Source organism: Ascidia mentula, chromosome 9, assembly GCF_947561715.1.
Source record: "Ascidia mentula chromosome 9, kaAscMent1.1, whole genome shotgun sequence".
Classification (NCBI taxonomy): Eukaryota; Metazoa; Chordata; class Ascidiacea; order Phlebobranchia; family Ascidiidae; genus Ascidia; species Ascidia mentula.
In genome coordinates this window covers 4,010,506-4,025,880 of record NC_138574.1, presented here as the reverse complement: position 1 = coordinate 4,025,880, position 15,375 = coordinate 4,010,506, and the positions used below count along the sequence as shown (strand labels likewise).

The 15,375-nt window shown below is 37.5% G+C and overlaps 3 protein-coding genes across 4 annotated transcripts; 1 reads left to right on the top strand and 2 right to left on the bottom strand.

Annotated features, from left to right (window-relative positions):
• The first annotated feature begins 403 nt into the window (after window positions 1–403).
• LOC145913492 (uncharacterized) lies at window positions 404–1,324 on the top strand. The gene has a single exon (XM_083001173.1). It carries the CDS (start codon window positions 452–454, stop codon window positions 1,289–1,291), a length of 840 nt encoding a protein of 279 aa, XP_082857299.1. The 5' UTR covers window positions 404–451; the 3' UTR covers window positions 1,292–1,324.
• Window positions 1,325–1,461: 137 nt separating this feature from the next.
• On the bottom strand, window positions 1,462–4,602 carry LOC145913491 (uncharacterized). Of its 2 annotated transcripts, none has more exons than XM_083001170.1 (6): window positions 4,322–4,602; window positions 3,580–3,737; window positions 3,070–3,146; window positions 2,573–2,755; window positions 1,938–2,123; window positions 1,462–1,796 (listed from the first exon to the last, which is right to left on the bottom strand). In XM_083001170.1, the coding sequence occupies exons 1-6, from the start codon at window positions 4,460–4,462 to the stop codon at window positions 1,594–1,596; spliced, it is 948 nt and encodes a 315-aa protein (XP_082857296.1). In that variant the 5' UTR covers window positions 4,463–4,602; the 3' UTR covers window positions 1,462–1,593. The 2 variants fall into 2 exon arrangements, with proteins under 2 accessions (XP_082857296.1, XP_082857297.1); XM_083001171.1 differs by lacking the exon at window positions 4,322–4,602 and adding an exon at window positions 4,121–4,252.
• Window positions 4,603–5,436: 834 nt separating this feature from the next.
• On the bottom strand, window positions 5,437–14,522 carry LOC145913248 (MAGUK p55 subfamily member 7-like). The gene is given in 17 exon segments (XM_083000839.1): window positions 5,437–6,553; window positions 7,082–7,246; window positions 7,741–7,849; window positions 8,609–8,702; window positions 9,116–9,310; window positions 9,601–9,696; window positions 10,130–10,230; window positions 10,550–10,626; window positions 10,893–11,033; window positions 11,351–11,508; window positions 12,262–12,343; window positions 12,641–12,754; window positions 13,212–13,331; window positions 13,620–13,694; window positions 13,940–14,085; window positions 14,220–14,264; window positions 14,454–14,522. Coding segments are annotated over 16 exon segments (1,872 nt in total). The 5' UTR covers window positions 14,242–14,264; window positions 14,454–14,522; the 3' UTR covers window positions 5,437–6,376.
• Window positions 14,523–15,375: the final 853 nt, after the last annotated feature.

Here is a 15,375-nt window from a genome sequence, read left to right as displayed (position 1 = left end):
GTTAGTTTTTTATTCTATATTCAAACAGCTGATTTTACGGTCCATTGGGTTTGTCGTTATGTTTTGCCAACCGAGGCTGTTTGTATTTCAGCATGACTTTAGAATCGTTTTTTAAATGTTTTTATACTTTTGTACTTATTTCTTTTGTGTATCGTTCATTGATTTTTTGCGCAAAATACGCATGATTTGACAGAACTGTGTAGGTTAAGTTATGGTAACAGTGTCGAAATCAACATTTTTTCTTTAAAAACAAACGTATTATGTCATGTGCATGTGTTAGTGTTAATTCTGTAGAAAATCATGTATGAGATATTTGGACTTACTAGTTATTTTCACATGAAACAGTAGTTTTATTCTTTGTTGTTACCTTTTTTACCATGTTGAAAATATCGTTTTAGGTATTTGGATTTAATACAAAACAGAATTGTCTTTTTCACAATCAATTTCAAAAATGGCAGATTTTGATGATCTGCCTCCTTTGGAAGATATGGAGGGTTTGGTTGATAAAATCAAAGAGATACAAGTACAAAAAAATAAAAGCAGTCCATCTGTTGCTAAAATCAAGCAAACTCATCAGCCTCAAGCTCCAAAACCAAATGTCCAGAGCCCCCAAAAAGACTCTTTTGGAGGAATGCAAAAAGGATTTTTGTTTGGTGGTAAAGCGACGAAAAAAACGAAAGGGAAATCTTTACCCACTGGGGAAAAAGTAGATTATGTTGTTAAACCAACTAAGCCTGATGGTGACTTTGTCTTTGATGAAGTACAAACTGCCATGAAGGAAACCCAGAACAGCTTTATGGCCAACAAGGACCAATGGTTAACGGATGATTTATTAAATAAGGTTGAAGGCAATGAAAAACTTTTGAAGCAAATGGCAGATCCTAGGTTTTCTGCTGCTATCGAGTGGATGAAACGGGACCCAACCAAGGCAATGGAAATGTACAAAGATGACAAAGAGGTGCAAGAATTTTTCAAAGAGTTTTACAAATTGTTGGGGATGCATTTTATGGAGCTTGGAAAGCATCAGCCAGCATCAACTCCTTCAAGCCAGGAGCACATCAAACCTTCTGCCGCAAAACCCCCTGCGGAGGATGAGGAAAAAATGGACAAAATCCTGTCAGATCCTGAGATTCGTGACATTCTATCAAAACCAGATATTCAGAACTTGTTTACTGTGTTGCGGAATGATCCTGATAAGGCCCAATCCCTTTTGAACTCTTGTGATTCACGCATGAGAGCAGACATTCAAAAACTAGTTTCTGCAGGCCTTCTTGGTATGGAGGCAAGATAGAATATCACAGCACATTTCAGTCACTATTTTTTTCAAATAAATTCGTGATTTATATACCACCCCTTTCAATGTGGACATTTTGTTAAATGGACTTCTAACTATTTTGTTAGAAAATGGATACACTGTATCTGTAGTAATGCATTGTATAGTTCATTTGAAAAACATTGCATTTTTTACCAGATTTTATTTTTACAAACAAGAAATACAGTTACATTGCAAACATGTGATAACACTATTTGCTGATGGAAATTCTATGCTAAAAAATACCAAAGAATGTAATCTATAAAGACCATTAGCCTTTATTATGCATTAATAGTGTTGTCATATTTCTTGTGCCAAGGTTGGTGCCATTCTGGATGAATTTGAAAGTCATAGAATGGTTGCTTTGGTACATTTGAAAACATAGACGAGTAATCTGTAATGTGAAAATGGGGGCCCTCTAGTGGTAGCTGTTTTGGCGGTGCATTTCGAAGAGCTTCTAGAAGCTTCTGAACAGATGTTGTCTCTGAAAAAATAAGGTTTACATAAGTTGCAAGTCATCGATATAATGCAACAAAAAGCTAAACTTTAGATATACTAAAATGAGATTGATTTTGAATGCAACATTTTATCACAACAATCAAGATGTATATACCAAACTGCATACCAGTATGCCCTGCCTTCTTGAGCCATCGTGTAGTTGCGTAAACTTCACCAGGGGGTTTTGGAACGTGCCTCAAAGACGGCGGAACCTTCCTGTACTGACGTTTTTCCACGGGTACCTTGGTATGCTCCAGACGATCTTTAATTTCCGATTCCGCTTGGTAAAATGCCTTCCGTATGCTCGCCTTATCTGCGCAAAGAAGTTTCAGTTATAGGCCCACAGGAGGGGGGTGCAGCCGGAACAAATTCAGGGGCCCCACGAATATCATTGTTTGCCTTTAAATTGAGGGATTTCTGCAGCAAAGGTTGTTCTTCTACAATCTTATCTCATAAAAGGTGAAATAAGTTCTCGAACAGGCAGGTATTTTGGGTAAGGACTTTTGCTTATGGGTAGCCTAAGTATATCGCGCTCGGGGCAGCAAACATACCTGTTTCAGGCGAATCGCTTGTAAGTATGAAAAATTATAAACGTACACTAACGGAACGCAATACAGTGAATGCGTAATACACTGATGCTAGAGATCCAAAGCTTCAGACGCGGCAAATTTTGTCCCATAGTTAATAAAGCCAGGCCTTTAGGTTGTGTCATGTTAATCTTTCACAAATATAACCTTTTATCAACACTTATTACGTGCGTACCACGATCGTTACTCAGCTTTATCCAAGCTTCAGCGGCTTGCGCTGGAACCTGGCCGACAACGGTCTGCATCATCTGTCTGTCATGCGCCGTGTGGGGTCGCGGTGGCGGCGGGGATCTCCCCATTGCGTGACAGATGCGACGTTCGTTTTTGGAAACGTACTTCTCCACACGCCGTTTAGCATCTGCAAAACGATACGTAGGCTATAACCCTACCATTTTGGCAGCCCGGTGCTTAAAGATCCATTTTTACACACGTTTGTTAAGTCACAGTAGCTTTAGGCAACTTTAACTTAAATATATTCCGATTCTAAGGTCAGCGTTACGTGTCAAAGGATGCCATAATTTTACAGGTACCATTTAGGCGAAAGGCTTTAAATTACTGTAAATTTAAACAAACAGGCTTGAAGATATCGTAACAGATATGCGCCATTTTATTGGCCTGTGTGACCTATATGAAACCTAATATCTTGTCAGTCACCCTAAATCGTCTACCAACCTTCGTATTGCAGATCAACGGCTTTCTTTTCATCAAAGCAACCGTCTACGTGACGCAATCTTGTCACCAGAAACACACTGAAAATGCAAGAACATAAGTGTTGCATAAGCAGCACATTTTTCGTTTGAGATCCTAATATAATTGTAAAGTAGGCTATTCGTGGATTGGACAATAATTTTCGGCAAATGCTCCTCAGCTCAGAGGCAAACATTTTTGTTGAGTTGACGCAATCTTATCGCCCTACTACGTCCACTGTATGGTATTGTGGCACTGGTACTTAGATTAAACGTAAAAGTCGACAAAAGTTCAAATGGCAATCTATGCAACCCTGTAAAGCCAAACAACCTTTCAGAAAGGGAACAGTGGTGAAAGTTTATCATATGAAAAACTATATGTAAGTATTGGCACACGCCAGCCATAGATACCGGTCAGTGTTTGGTGCGTACAAAGCCCCACTCCTTTGACGATAAATTATGGCACACTGCTTTGTGTGCAGAACACTCTACCTACTTTGGTGGGTGAGGTTTGTTCTGGCGTGTGGGTGATGTTGGTCGCACTCTACCCTGTGTAGGCTCGTCCAAGTTTTTCCTGGCGTGGAGGCCCCCGTATGTTGTGACGCTTCCCGTTCCTTTGCTTAACTCGTCCTTCCAGGCTTCCTTAGCGCTTTGCTGCAATAAATATGTTCTTTGATTGAATCTATCGATTGGAACCATTTTCATAATATCGATTCGGGGTTGATTAAAGAATGAAGGTCTGGGAATGCTTACATATCAGAATATCAATCGCACAGAAACTTGTTTTGTTGCTTTGAAATTAAATCATTTACTATATTTATACATCATTTTATTCCTTTGTACACGCTGGGTTTGTAGTAGGCAGAATAACTTGCACAAATGGGCGCAGGACCTTTCATGTTTTTTGGAGGCCATACCATTTCACTTCGTTGTTTATTTGCGTTTAAGTGAATGATGCAAAACAAATCTGATTTTTAATTCTACATAGTTCCAAAAAATATCCTTGAACGTCTTCCCCAAATGAACTTATGACTGACCTCCACCGATTGCATCAGCTGTTTAAACTGATGTTTATCGGGTTTTTCTAGAACAACATCCGGGAATATCTTTCTACGTCTTCTAAGCAAACCCATATCCTAAAAAATCCCGCTACACAGAAACCACTAAATGGCCGAATGACGGTGAACACAGACATCACAGACCGACACAATTCATGGAAGTTTTTAGTGTAAACGTACTCTAATGTTTTCGACTTTTTGTGGGTCCAGAGGGCGTAACATCGCACGCAAACGAACAATATCGGGAGGAGCGGACGCTGCTTGCCGATGCTTTAGGTATTTTCTTTTGCCCAAGCCGGGCACAGGGTGCGCCATGGCCATTATGACTTTTGAATACGGAGATCTTCTTCACTGTAAAACAGCACCAACGCTGTGTTGATGCAACACGAAAAGCTGTACGTTCGCTATCAACTCAGGGCTGCCCTATTACCTATGCCTAAAGTCTATGACACCGTCACAAAAGTTTTGCTGTTAAAACAGTGCTGTGCAGTTGCCTGCGATTGAAAAAAAACAGGTCTTTTCTGTCTTACTGACGATTTAAAGGTACTAATACCAGCTGTGTTGCAGTGCTTGAGCGTAGGGTGTACATGTCAACTATACGAATTTATCAACACTGACGACTCGACTTCAATTGTTCGATTACAATGATCTCGATTGTTACACTTCTCCAGCGCCCTGAGCCTCATTGTTACAACACAACAAAAGCATTCGAGTACCGTTCACCGGCTCTTTGTGAGCAAATCGGGAATTACTTGATTAAGCCCCAGCAGTTAAAACTCATTTTCAGTCTCCTGTCGGCTTGCCTGGGGAGAAATCGAAATTATGCTCTGCCCAGGGCTCAAATTATTCGCAACATGTCCTTGTTTAATCAACAGCTACTCGAGACGCAAAATCAGCCAAGAGAGGTTTGCGTAAGCTAAAATTAAACATGTCCGGACCGGCACTGTTGGGGTTTTAGGGCAATAACGCGCCCTGCTGTTTGACTTTAAACACAGCTGGAAGCCTAACATTGACTTGCTCGTTTCCGGGTAACAAGGGTAACGAGCTTGCTACTTTGTTTTACTCAATGCATATTGGCCGAAATAGTAGGAACAAGTCTTCAAGCATCATCTTTAACGCGACACAAAAGTTAAAAACCTGCTGTGTCCGACATAGAAATGTATAAGTTGTACGAATAGCATTTATTAGAAGCGAAATCAAAACCGTGCGTTTGGTTGACCGGCCCAAGAAAAAGTAATGTTCTACCGTTCGGATAGAGTAACTGCCTTTTAATTCGCTTTCACAATTGGTAAGAATCGCTGCTTTATTGACGCTAGCGAATAAATTGGTCAAAGTACAAGCCATGAATTGGTCCAGACGACACACATGATTGGAAAAGTACATCTTTGGTCATGGTATAAAGATATAGTGTTTGAATGATGCGACATCAAGTGTTGCTGTAACTTTGTAGTTGATGGTACACAATTTATGTAAATTTGTTCCGCTGAGGTAAGTAACAGATGTACCCTAAGCTGTTATTTTGCTGTGGTACCTTAATGTAAAGGTGATCGACAACGAAACTAATTTACACAAAAAACAAACGATAAAAAGAGGCTACAAATAAGGGACACACAAAACACGCACTAAAAAGCTACCAGGTGGCTTTTCAAAAAGCTAAAATAGCGCAAAAAGCATGGGATACTAAAATCACAATGAAACAATTGATAAGCGCATTGACTCTGATATGAAACGGTTAAACCATAATCGATTAAAATGTTTGCGGCGCAAAAAAGAAGTTCTCTTGAAACTGATCCGATAATAGGTAAGAGCCGAGATAAAATGTACGCGTTTGGTCCAAACACAAATTTAGGTACAGCACCTAATAAGGAATATGAAATTCGTACCAAAAGCACCAGCGCTTGACAGGTAGAAAATGTACAAAATGCACTTTGCAAGTACGCGAATATGGGACCACTACGTAAATGATTTCTTTGTTATAACAGGCAAGATCGTTTTTGGGTGCTCCACTGTAAGCTGTTATACAAAGCTCCTTCAAAGCCAGAAGTTTGCCGCACCCAAAACTGTCATCGTAAAATACTGAATTCTACAATGCGAGCAAAACGTGCCAAAACATTTGTTCAAAACTCATGACACTTCATCGCAAAAACAACACAAGAATACGAAAACCCAACTAAAGCGTTACAGCGATAATAACGCAACCACTATCGAAAACACTCCATAGCAACCGAGAGCCAATCAGGTTGTCCAGTTCGCTGGAACCCAGTGCGAGTCGTTCTCAACGGAAAATGAAACCTCTTTTAACTCATCAAAACTACGTTCAATGTTGTCGTTGACAATGATGTGGTCGAACAATCTGCCGTACGTATGCTCCATGCGTTCGCCCCTCCGTACGAGCCCCTTCAGTTCCTCGTGCTGAAAGATTGGAGACAAAGTTGGTGATGAGTGAGGCACAACAGTCAAGAATTTGCGTATTACAGTCTTCATTGTCACGCACACGCAAAAAAATTAGTGGTATTTTTCGCTGAGAAATTATAACACGTACGTGTGTGTAAGACATGGTTAAAACCAAGCCACTTCCACAAAGTGCTTCCAAAGCATTTTCAAGATCAGCACTCAAAAATCTTGACCGTAGTAATTTATACAATTTGAGTCAGGTTTCTGACACTCGGTATTAGACGGAAAACCGCAAAGTTTGGAAACAACGATTATTTATGCAAATTGTGGAAGTACCAAAGATGTGTACTTGACCATTTTACCGAGCAAGAATCAATAGTTTTTAGATCTTATGGCGATTGAAACTTATATTGATTTTACTACGTAGAATCGTAAGTCGAAAAAATTTACAAGGATTAAATAATTCCCATACATTGGAACCTTGATTTTGAAAATCATGTAAATATACTTAACTATATACCTATCTACATGCGTAAGTTTCCTTACCGAAAAAGGTAGAGTCGCGTTTCTCTCTATAGTCAGCTTGGCACTGACTTCTGTGGGCAATTCACCACCAGCGGCGCTGTTTAACATGCTCATAAGTTCCACAGTGGGCGGTTTGATGAACACAATGTAAGGCTTGAATTCTTTGGTTCGCAAAATCTTTAACGCCTATGAGTAAGTATATTGGATCATATTAACAGGGATTATTTGTGTGTTTACAGTTTAACAATAGGAACTGCAAAATACATGAATAACTAAAAATACGAACTTTATAATATACTTGAAATATTTACAAAGCAGCCATTTTATTCGCTATCCTATAGGCATAACAAAGCCGACGCATTTATTGGCAATACAGAAAATGAAGTTTTTTGTTACATAAAAAAAAAAATTATGTTTCAATTGATGGATTTTACGTATATAAAGCATTGCAGAATTTAGTGTTAAACACAGTAACCTTGTTTATTCTGATTACGCAACTTATAAGTTCGTAACTAAACACATATCAATAAAGCGACAGACCTAAAAAGTAAAATGAGGCATCAACTGCAAGAAAGAAATAATTTTCCACAACGCTACATTACAAGCAAAACCAAAGACTGTTAAAACACCCTGCCAAGATATTGGATTACTAAAAGCCATTCGCCAGAGGGGACACGTACCTGTGGGTAAGGTGTAAGAACGCACACTTGTTGATTCTTCATAACTTCACGCACTGCCTCGAGACTCGTTCCGTACAAATTACTTCGGTACTCACCAAATTCCAGAAACCTGTTACACAAAAATCGTTATTACTAGTGATGCACCGAAACAGCATTTTTTTTATTCGGCCGAAACCGAATATTCGGCAAAAGTTGCCGAATAAATTCGGCCGAATAAACCGAAACTAATTTTGGTGTCCATCTCTTTAAAATCGCAATAAATTTAAACAAAACATGCTGAAATTGAACTGATCCTATCATACAGCCCTTCATTGGCATATTAAGAATGCTGTACCAACTTCTTGAAGTTAATTTCGATGACAATTACCAAATAAAACAAATTAGTACAGTTGAAACAATGATTCTAAACTTTGTGTATCAGTGTTGCATGCAGTAAAAAAGTTTCGGTTTCGGCCGAATTTTGCAAAAATATTCGGCCGGAACCGAATAATTACAAAAACCTTGGTTTCGGCCGAATAAATTCGGCAAACCGAACTTTCGGTGCATCCCTAGTTATTACGCCAATAGATTGGAGATCATACTTACGGCACGCCAATGGCTAATGGCAAAAATATTCAAATGTTCAATGCATAGTTCGTCATTTTGTGGTAATTTTAAATCATGTGGAAATAAGTATATGAAAGAGGTTTTTGTTTGCCAACATTTTGTTTCGTGGTGCAAATTACTGACGTTTAATTTAAAGGTAATGTAATTGATTTAGACTACAGTATTTACACAAGATAATGAATAAGATTTAAAAAATTTTAAAAATGAGAATTGGTTTATGCTGATCATTATTAAGCAGTTAATAAAACCATAAAAAACTTACAGATTCTCTCGAATACCGGATTCCATAAACTCCCTGGTAACGAAATGATAATCCCGACCGTCTTCTTCTTCAGGTTGTTTTGGTCGAGAAGTGTCTGAAACGTGGCAAAGCATTGCTCTAGGTGGTCAAAAATTCCCTGTATATTACGTGGACTGACGTCCATAACACACGTGAACGAAAAATAGAGTAATTTTGCAAGTTTTTTACCCGAAACTAGTACAAAACAAGGCTTTTCTTACATGGAGTCTTGTGATTTTTTTGTATATTTACACAGGCCGCTCAGTAGTTCATAATGAAGACTCAAAGTCACTCAATAAAATAATACACAAGCAATGGATGCTAATATGTTTTCGACCTATCACTAGTGCAGCTTTGGCCACTAAATAAAATAGAGCTATAGAAACGCACTTATAAATAAACTATATAATGGCATAACACTGGCAATCATCACCCCACAAAAAGAAATATTCAAACCCTGTCAATATTCTATTGATGAAAGCGGCTTACGTGGTACAGGGACACCATAATGGGAGGGGTTGGAGTCGATTAATCGATCCTTTAGTTCATTTCGTCCGACGCCCTGGGGGCCCACGAGGACAATTGGACGGAACCTTTGTCCTTCCGGACCGTTTTTGGCCCCGTGTGATGGGTGTAGTTGGTTGACGACTTCGTAGGCGGGGAAAATTGGTTCGTCTACGTGAGCTGGCGGAAAAAATTGTTACTGTTGACATTAATGCGGTTTTGTAAGGTTTGTTTGTTTATTTTAATTGTTATACTTATGCGTCTGAAATACTGAATTTCACAGCATGTAATGAGTAACGTTTATCCGTATTTACACAAACAGCCAGGCGTTTACAACGATGTAATTCATTTGTGCCTAGAACGTTATTAGTGATATTTACAGGTCAGGTTTTCTACAGTTTCGATATGTCATGCTTACGCACGACGAAGAAAAACATTTTGAAGAAAATTAACTTTTTTGTTACAAACACAAGTACTTGGTTAAGCTGAATCACCTGTTTTATGCTGAGTAGTTGTATTCAGTGTTCCTCCGCGCTTCCGTCTGAAGCTTGCACGAATAACACTCCCTACAAAAAAGTGTAATTTCACTTCAAACAGGTGTTTATTAGTTTATATACACAAGGCTTAGAAAGCAAAACGCACAAAAAAATGCTATGTATAGTGTAGAGGTTTCCATTTCCTTTTATAGATTTTTGACTCGCATGACATTTCGTCTATCATAGAGAGGTCTCTTTTACATTTTGTGTGTTATCTGTCTTTGCACATTTGGCTAAGTAACCCATCAAAAATTCTTGCCATATGGTAGGCAAACATGGGGTTTATTAAAATCTTTGTGTACTCACAGCCAAACGGGTAGCAATCAGATAAAACATAAATAAATACACACGAAGCAGTTTTGTTGCAAAAAGCCATCTAACCATCAAAAATGTTTACGCCCTATTGTGTTACAATACACTACAAACTGTAGTATGATGGATTGAATCCATAAACAGGACTTACAGGCAGTTTTTCTATGATTACTCAAGAGGCTTGTGTTGCTACCCTTCATAGATGGAGAGTCGTTGAGTCGGAGAGTGGCTTGTTTCCGCAATTTCTCCCTTCTGAAATGTAAATGGCCACAGTTAGACACCAATAGTCCAAAGATTTAGGCTAAAAAAGTAGGCTTAACTTAATCCATAAATTACAGATACATTGCATAAAAGTTACAAAATTGTTAGTGCTTATGGTGCATGCATGGGCGACATCAATTTTTCTATTGTTGGCAATAAACTAGCTGGCTTCAATTCGAAACATCTTGTTTCAAACAATTTAATTCATTTTTCGCTGGTCATAAGACAATGCCTAATTTAGGGTCAGATTCTGTCAAAATGAAGCAGTAGTAGTGCTACCATATAGCATATTAAATTGTACGTTACTTGCCTGGTCTGTAGTTTAATGCTTGGAATGAGACCGGCTCTCGTCAAGTTCATTTCATTTGTGTTTATCTTGGATTCAATCTAAACAAGTACAACAGTAAAATGGTTGAATTCAAATACAGGAGTAAGTTCATTTGCAACTAAGCATACTTGTCACATTAAAATGTTCCTTAGTTGCCATGTTTAAAAAAAGCTTTGTGGTCAGAAACTTTTACAACGCAAACTTTGTTTTGTCACAAACAGAAAAGTATGAGTTTATTGTGCAACACTTTGTTACTATTCCTGCACAGCACGTTTATTAAATCAAGTACATATATATAACTGACACTTAGATTTTGTGTCGTCACCTTTTCAGCCTGCCACCATGAGTTATCATCTTTGGAAACAACTTTTAAAACATCGCCTTGTTTGAAACTCAAACCAGCCTCTCTGCATGGAATCAGGGGATCGGAATGGGGCGAGAAAGCAAAGTTGGGACGAAGATAAACCTGAAAATGTTTGGGTTTTGTTGTCACAGGCGACACTACACCACAACCATTGCATGCAACTATACAAGATACAATTTGTGGGAAAAATAATAAAGAAAACTGTAGCAATATAAGGTGACATGTGCACAGTGAAAAGTTATTACATAATGTAAAGGATAATAATAATAAAAATAAAAAAAATCCTATTATGATTCCAAATGACCCAGTTTAATTTGATTCGTTATACTGTTAGGGGGGAAACTTTTCATACATTGTATGAATTAAACTTTACAAATATAGTAAATAAAACCATCATACATGAAAAGAAAACCACTGACCATTTCGCTGATCAGCTCTTTCTGGGTTTCTCCAGGGATAAGTTTAAAGGTCAGAGGTCCTCGGAATCCAGCAAGCTCTCGAATTAAATCTTCTGGCTTCTTTCCTTGCGACACATTCCCGTTCACTTCCACCACAATGTCATTGACATGTATGAGACCTTTAAAAAACATTACATATATACCTAAACATTTGTGGCACCAAAATATTTATAAACTAAATCTTTTTGCACCCATTGATTAACCACACTAAAGTAAAGTGCCATAGTAAATTTAAATTTACAGTGTGCATTACCTAGTTTTGTTCAAGTGCCACAGCAAACGTAAAAAACTGTAGGAGTTCACAATTCAGCCACTGTGTAATGGTTAAAAGTTGTTCAAGGTTACCTGTATGAATTGCACTTGACTTACCATATAATGTTTTACAGGCCACAACATAATGACATTGAATATTATCAGAAAGATAAATATTAACACAAGAATAAATTAGTAAAGTATACACAATATTATGGAGTAAATTGAATGAGTGAAAGTGTGTGGCATATCTTTACGATCACTTGTCTGTGATCAATCTTTCAGCATCAACGCAAAAAAGGCCTGGCAAAAAACCACAATAATGGAAAATATCATAAATTTTAAAGGCACATTTACCACTCCTTGCGCAAATATTTTAGACGATAAATTTTCGGTTTAATTTTTATTTAATTCATTTTGTGCATTGTATTATGGAAAAATGTGGCAAACATACAGTGCACTGTATTAATAAGTGTGGAACAGCGAACTTCAACATTGATGTCATACTTTGTTTCAGCACGCTGGTTGTGGAGTGCTGGTGCAGACTAATGTAGTGGCGTATATGTATATACAGCATTTGAAATGTTGAGAGAACAAGTATTAAAGTTACAATCACATACCACTTCTGTCTGCTGCTCCGCCCTTTAATATTCTGGCGATTATTATGTTTCCACTTACATCATCTCTAGCAATAGTTGCACCCTGCAGTGTTGAAATATTACATAAGACTGTGCTTTTATTGCACATCTGGCTAAAAGATAATTTACTGGCAACAGAGCCAGTGATACAGTTTGCAAATCACAACATAATTGCAGTCAAAAAAAATATGTTATTCTATTTAAAAAAGGTGTTTGATGAGGCAGTTAAATATATGACCACATTGACACTGTAACAGCAACAGGGTACCACACAACTAATCATACCGAACGATTCTAAAACGGTTTTACCAGGCTAGTTTTAGATACACCATGTTATATCCTAGCAACACTACAAACTTACCAGTGGTTCATCGGCCTTTACAAGTCGTACAACTTTCATTGATTCCTCCCCACCTTTGTCTTCTTCGTTAATTGTTTCATCCAGTGAGTCGTTAAGGTTGGGCTCCCCATAATCCTGTAGCAACATCCAGGAATGTTAATCTCATGACGTTAAGTGTTGGTAGGTAGCAATTAAGCTTCAAAGGAGACATGACATAACTCTTTCATGGAGAGATTGTTGTAAAAAATTACAATGTACACATTTATGCAAGTGAACAAGTTTTCATGTGTTTAACCATAGAATTCACACAAATTGGCTTTCATACCAGTATTTATAAAAAAAAAGTATTCAAAAGTATTTATAAAAAAAAATTAAGAAAAAGTATTTATGCTTTAATAAATTTCGTTTTTCGCATTTTTAAAATAAAGTACAGAAACAAGTAACACAACTTATTTCACATTTTCAACAATCACACCAGTAAACCATCTATATTATCTGGTATATGCATTTGTAACACTTGTGAATCAGACGGCAAAGTGTCGCCATTAAAAGTTGTTTTAATCTCACAGCCATAAATAGTCTGCCATATCACCTTCAAAGCAACTTTGTCATGAGTGGAGAGCAATGCAAGTAAGTGTGGACTGGCACTTAAAGCGGTTGAAAGAGCAGTCAGAATTTCATTGTCAGAAAACACTCGTGACAATTCAAGCACCTGTAACACACATTGGATAAAGTTTAAAGTATTCTGTAGGGTCCCATGTTGGTGGTTGTCAGCCAGGGGTCCAAAGAGCCTTGTCAAAGGGTCTGTGGCAACCTCTAAATACTCGCCCTATGGTAGATAAAACACATATTTTCGAAATACAGTCAACCATTTTACAATATAAGCCTGAAAACATGCTTTTACAGACTTTGTTATGTCCCACATTGTATAATCTCAGCAGGAGCAAAAAATTTAATTTAAACACAGAATGTTAAAATCAGATAATTGGGGCATATATACCTCTTTGACCAGCTTAAGAGAAGTGTCTGTTGTTGGAGACAGGTCTTCATGTTCTTCTTGAATTTTTTCGTGTACCTTAAAAATGTATATAATGTTAATTAAAAACACTTGTCCTATACAACACAAACATAACTCTGTACAAAGTCACACATGAAAAAACTGCCCAAACAGCATGATCATTGTTTTAGAACTTCAATAAAACAGAATCTTTCAAAGATTCTATGAATACAGCTCTTTATTTTTTGTTATTCCTAACCTTGTAGAACACTAAAAACATAATAAAAAGGATATGCATAAACATATATCATAAATAAAGTTACTTCAATCAAAGCTTGCCAACTGGGATCTTGAATGATGGAATCCAAACTCTCAATGTTCTGTAGGTCCTCCACATTGTCTTTAATGCGGTTTTTCAATTGCTCTACCACATCCAATATATTGGGAGTGCTGCACTGGTCCCTTTGGTCTGCTCAGAAACAATATTTACTTCATACAAGATGAATTCAGTGATTCATATGAAAATACGATTATTCAATTAGGGCACTGGTGTTGCACTACAGAAGTACCAAGTTGGTTTTGTTGTCAAACAGACAATCTCACCTTGTGAGCTACTTGATGGCATGGCTTCCCCGTCCCGCTCTTCACCTGAATCACAATTTATTTTTAGGAAACGTAAGTTATACTATATGCACACCATGACACCAACATGCACATTAATCACATGGGTAAATGTGTCCCAAACTTTAGCCTACGCCATGGTTATATATACTTCCATAAAACGAAACAGAACAACAAAATCAATGGGTAAACCTATTAACCTGCCAAATAACTTACCTATGAAATCTCAAAATAAAAAGTTCTGAAAACTTAAATTATTCTTGATTCATTCATTGAGAGACTGAGCCAAAGGAAAATATTTTTACGCATACCAGTATGCTGTAGTTCAAAATAGATTTTTTTTATTTTAACATAGAAATATATGCCATGGTAATAATCTTTCATAGCGTAGTAGCCTGTTAGAACGAAAATTGTTTAGCTATGTTTTGTACATAGATCAGCTTAAAATATTAATTCTAATCGCTAGTATATTTGCCTTAGATTCTATTGGTTGCATTGTTTTGTATTTGTGTGTAAAATCATGTAAAATAGCTAAATTGTATTTTTTGCAGAAGCTAAAGTTCTGCAAGCTCAGGCAGCAGAACAAAAAATCAACGCATTCAAACTAAATGAAACACCCTATAAATTAAAAGTTTTGTGGTGCGTTATTTTGACGCTGAAAATGTAATGTTATTGAAATGTATTGTGTTATTTTCAATCCTGCGAATATTGCAATCACTCATCGCAACGACGAGTGCTCAAGCGGTGGTGCAGAACGCCACAATCGCGCACTAATATATAGCACGTAAGCCAACAACAGCCTTGTTGTGTGTTTAGCAACTTTGTAGGTGACGGGAATGATGAGTACATGATATAGCCTTATACTGTGGCTCGTCTAGTTTCTTGTCAGAACGTGGTCTCACATTTGGCGATTAGACCATTACATTGGCATGTTTGTATCTGACGTCACATTTCTCGCATGTTATGTTGTGTTTATGTGGCATCTGTATTTTTATTAACGTCGAGTAATACGCCACGAACCCATTTCAACATACGGCGGATAACGCGCTGTTTATTGTATGCACGGAAGACAGCTAAATATCCGGCTAATCAAATTCCGTGACATAGTATTAAGATGTAACGTAAACGTGGTGCAACT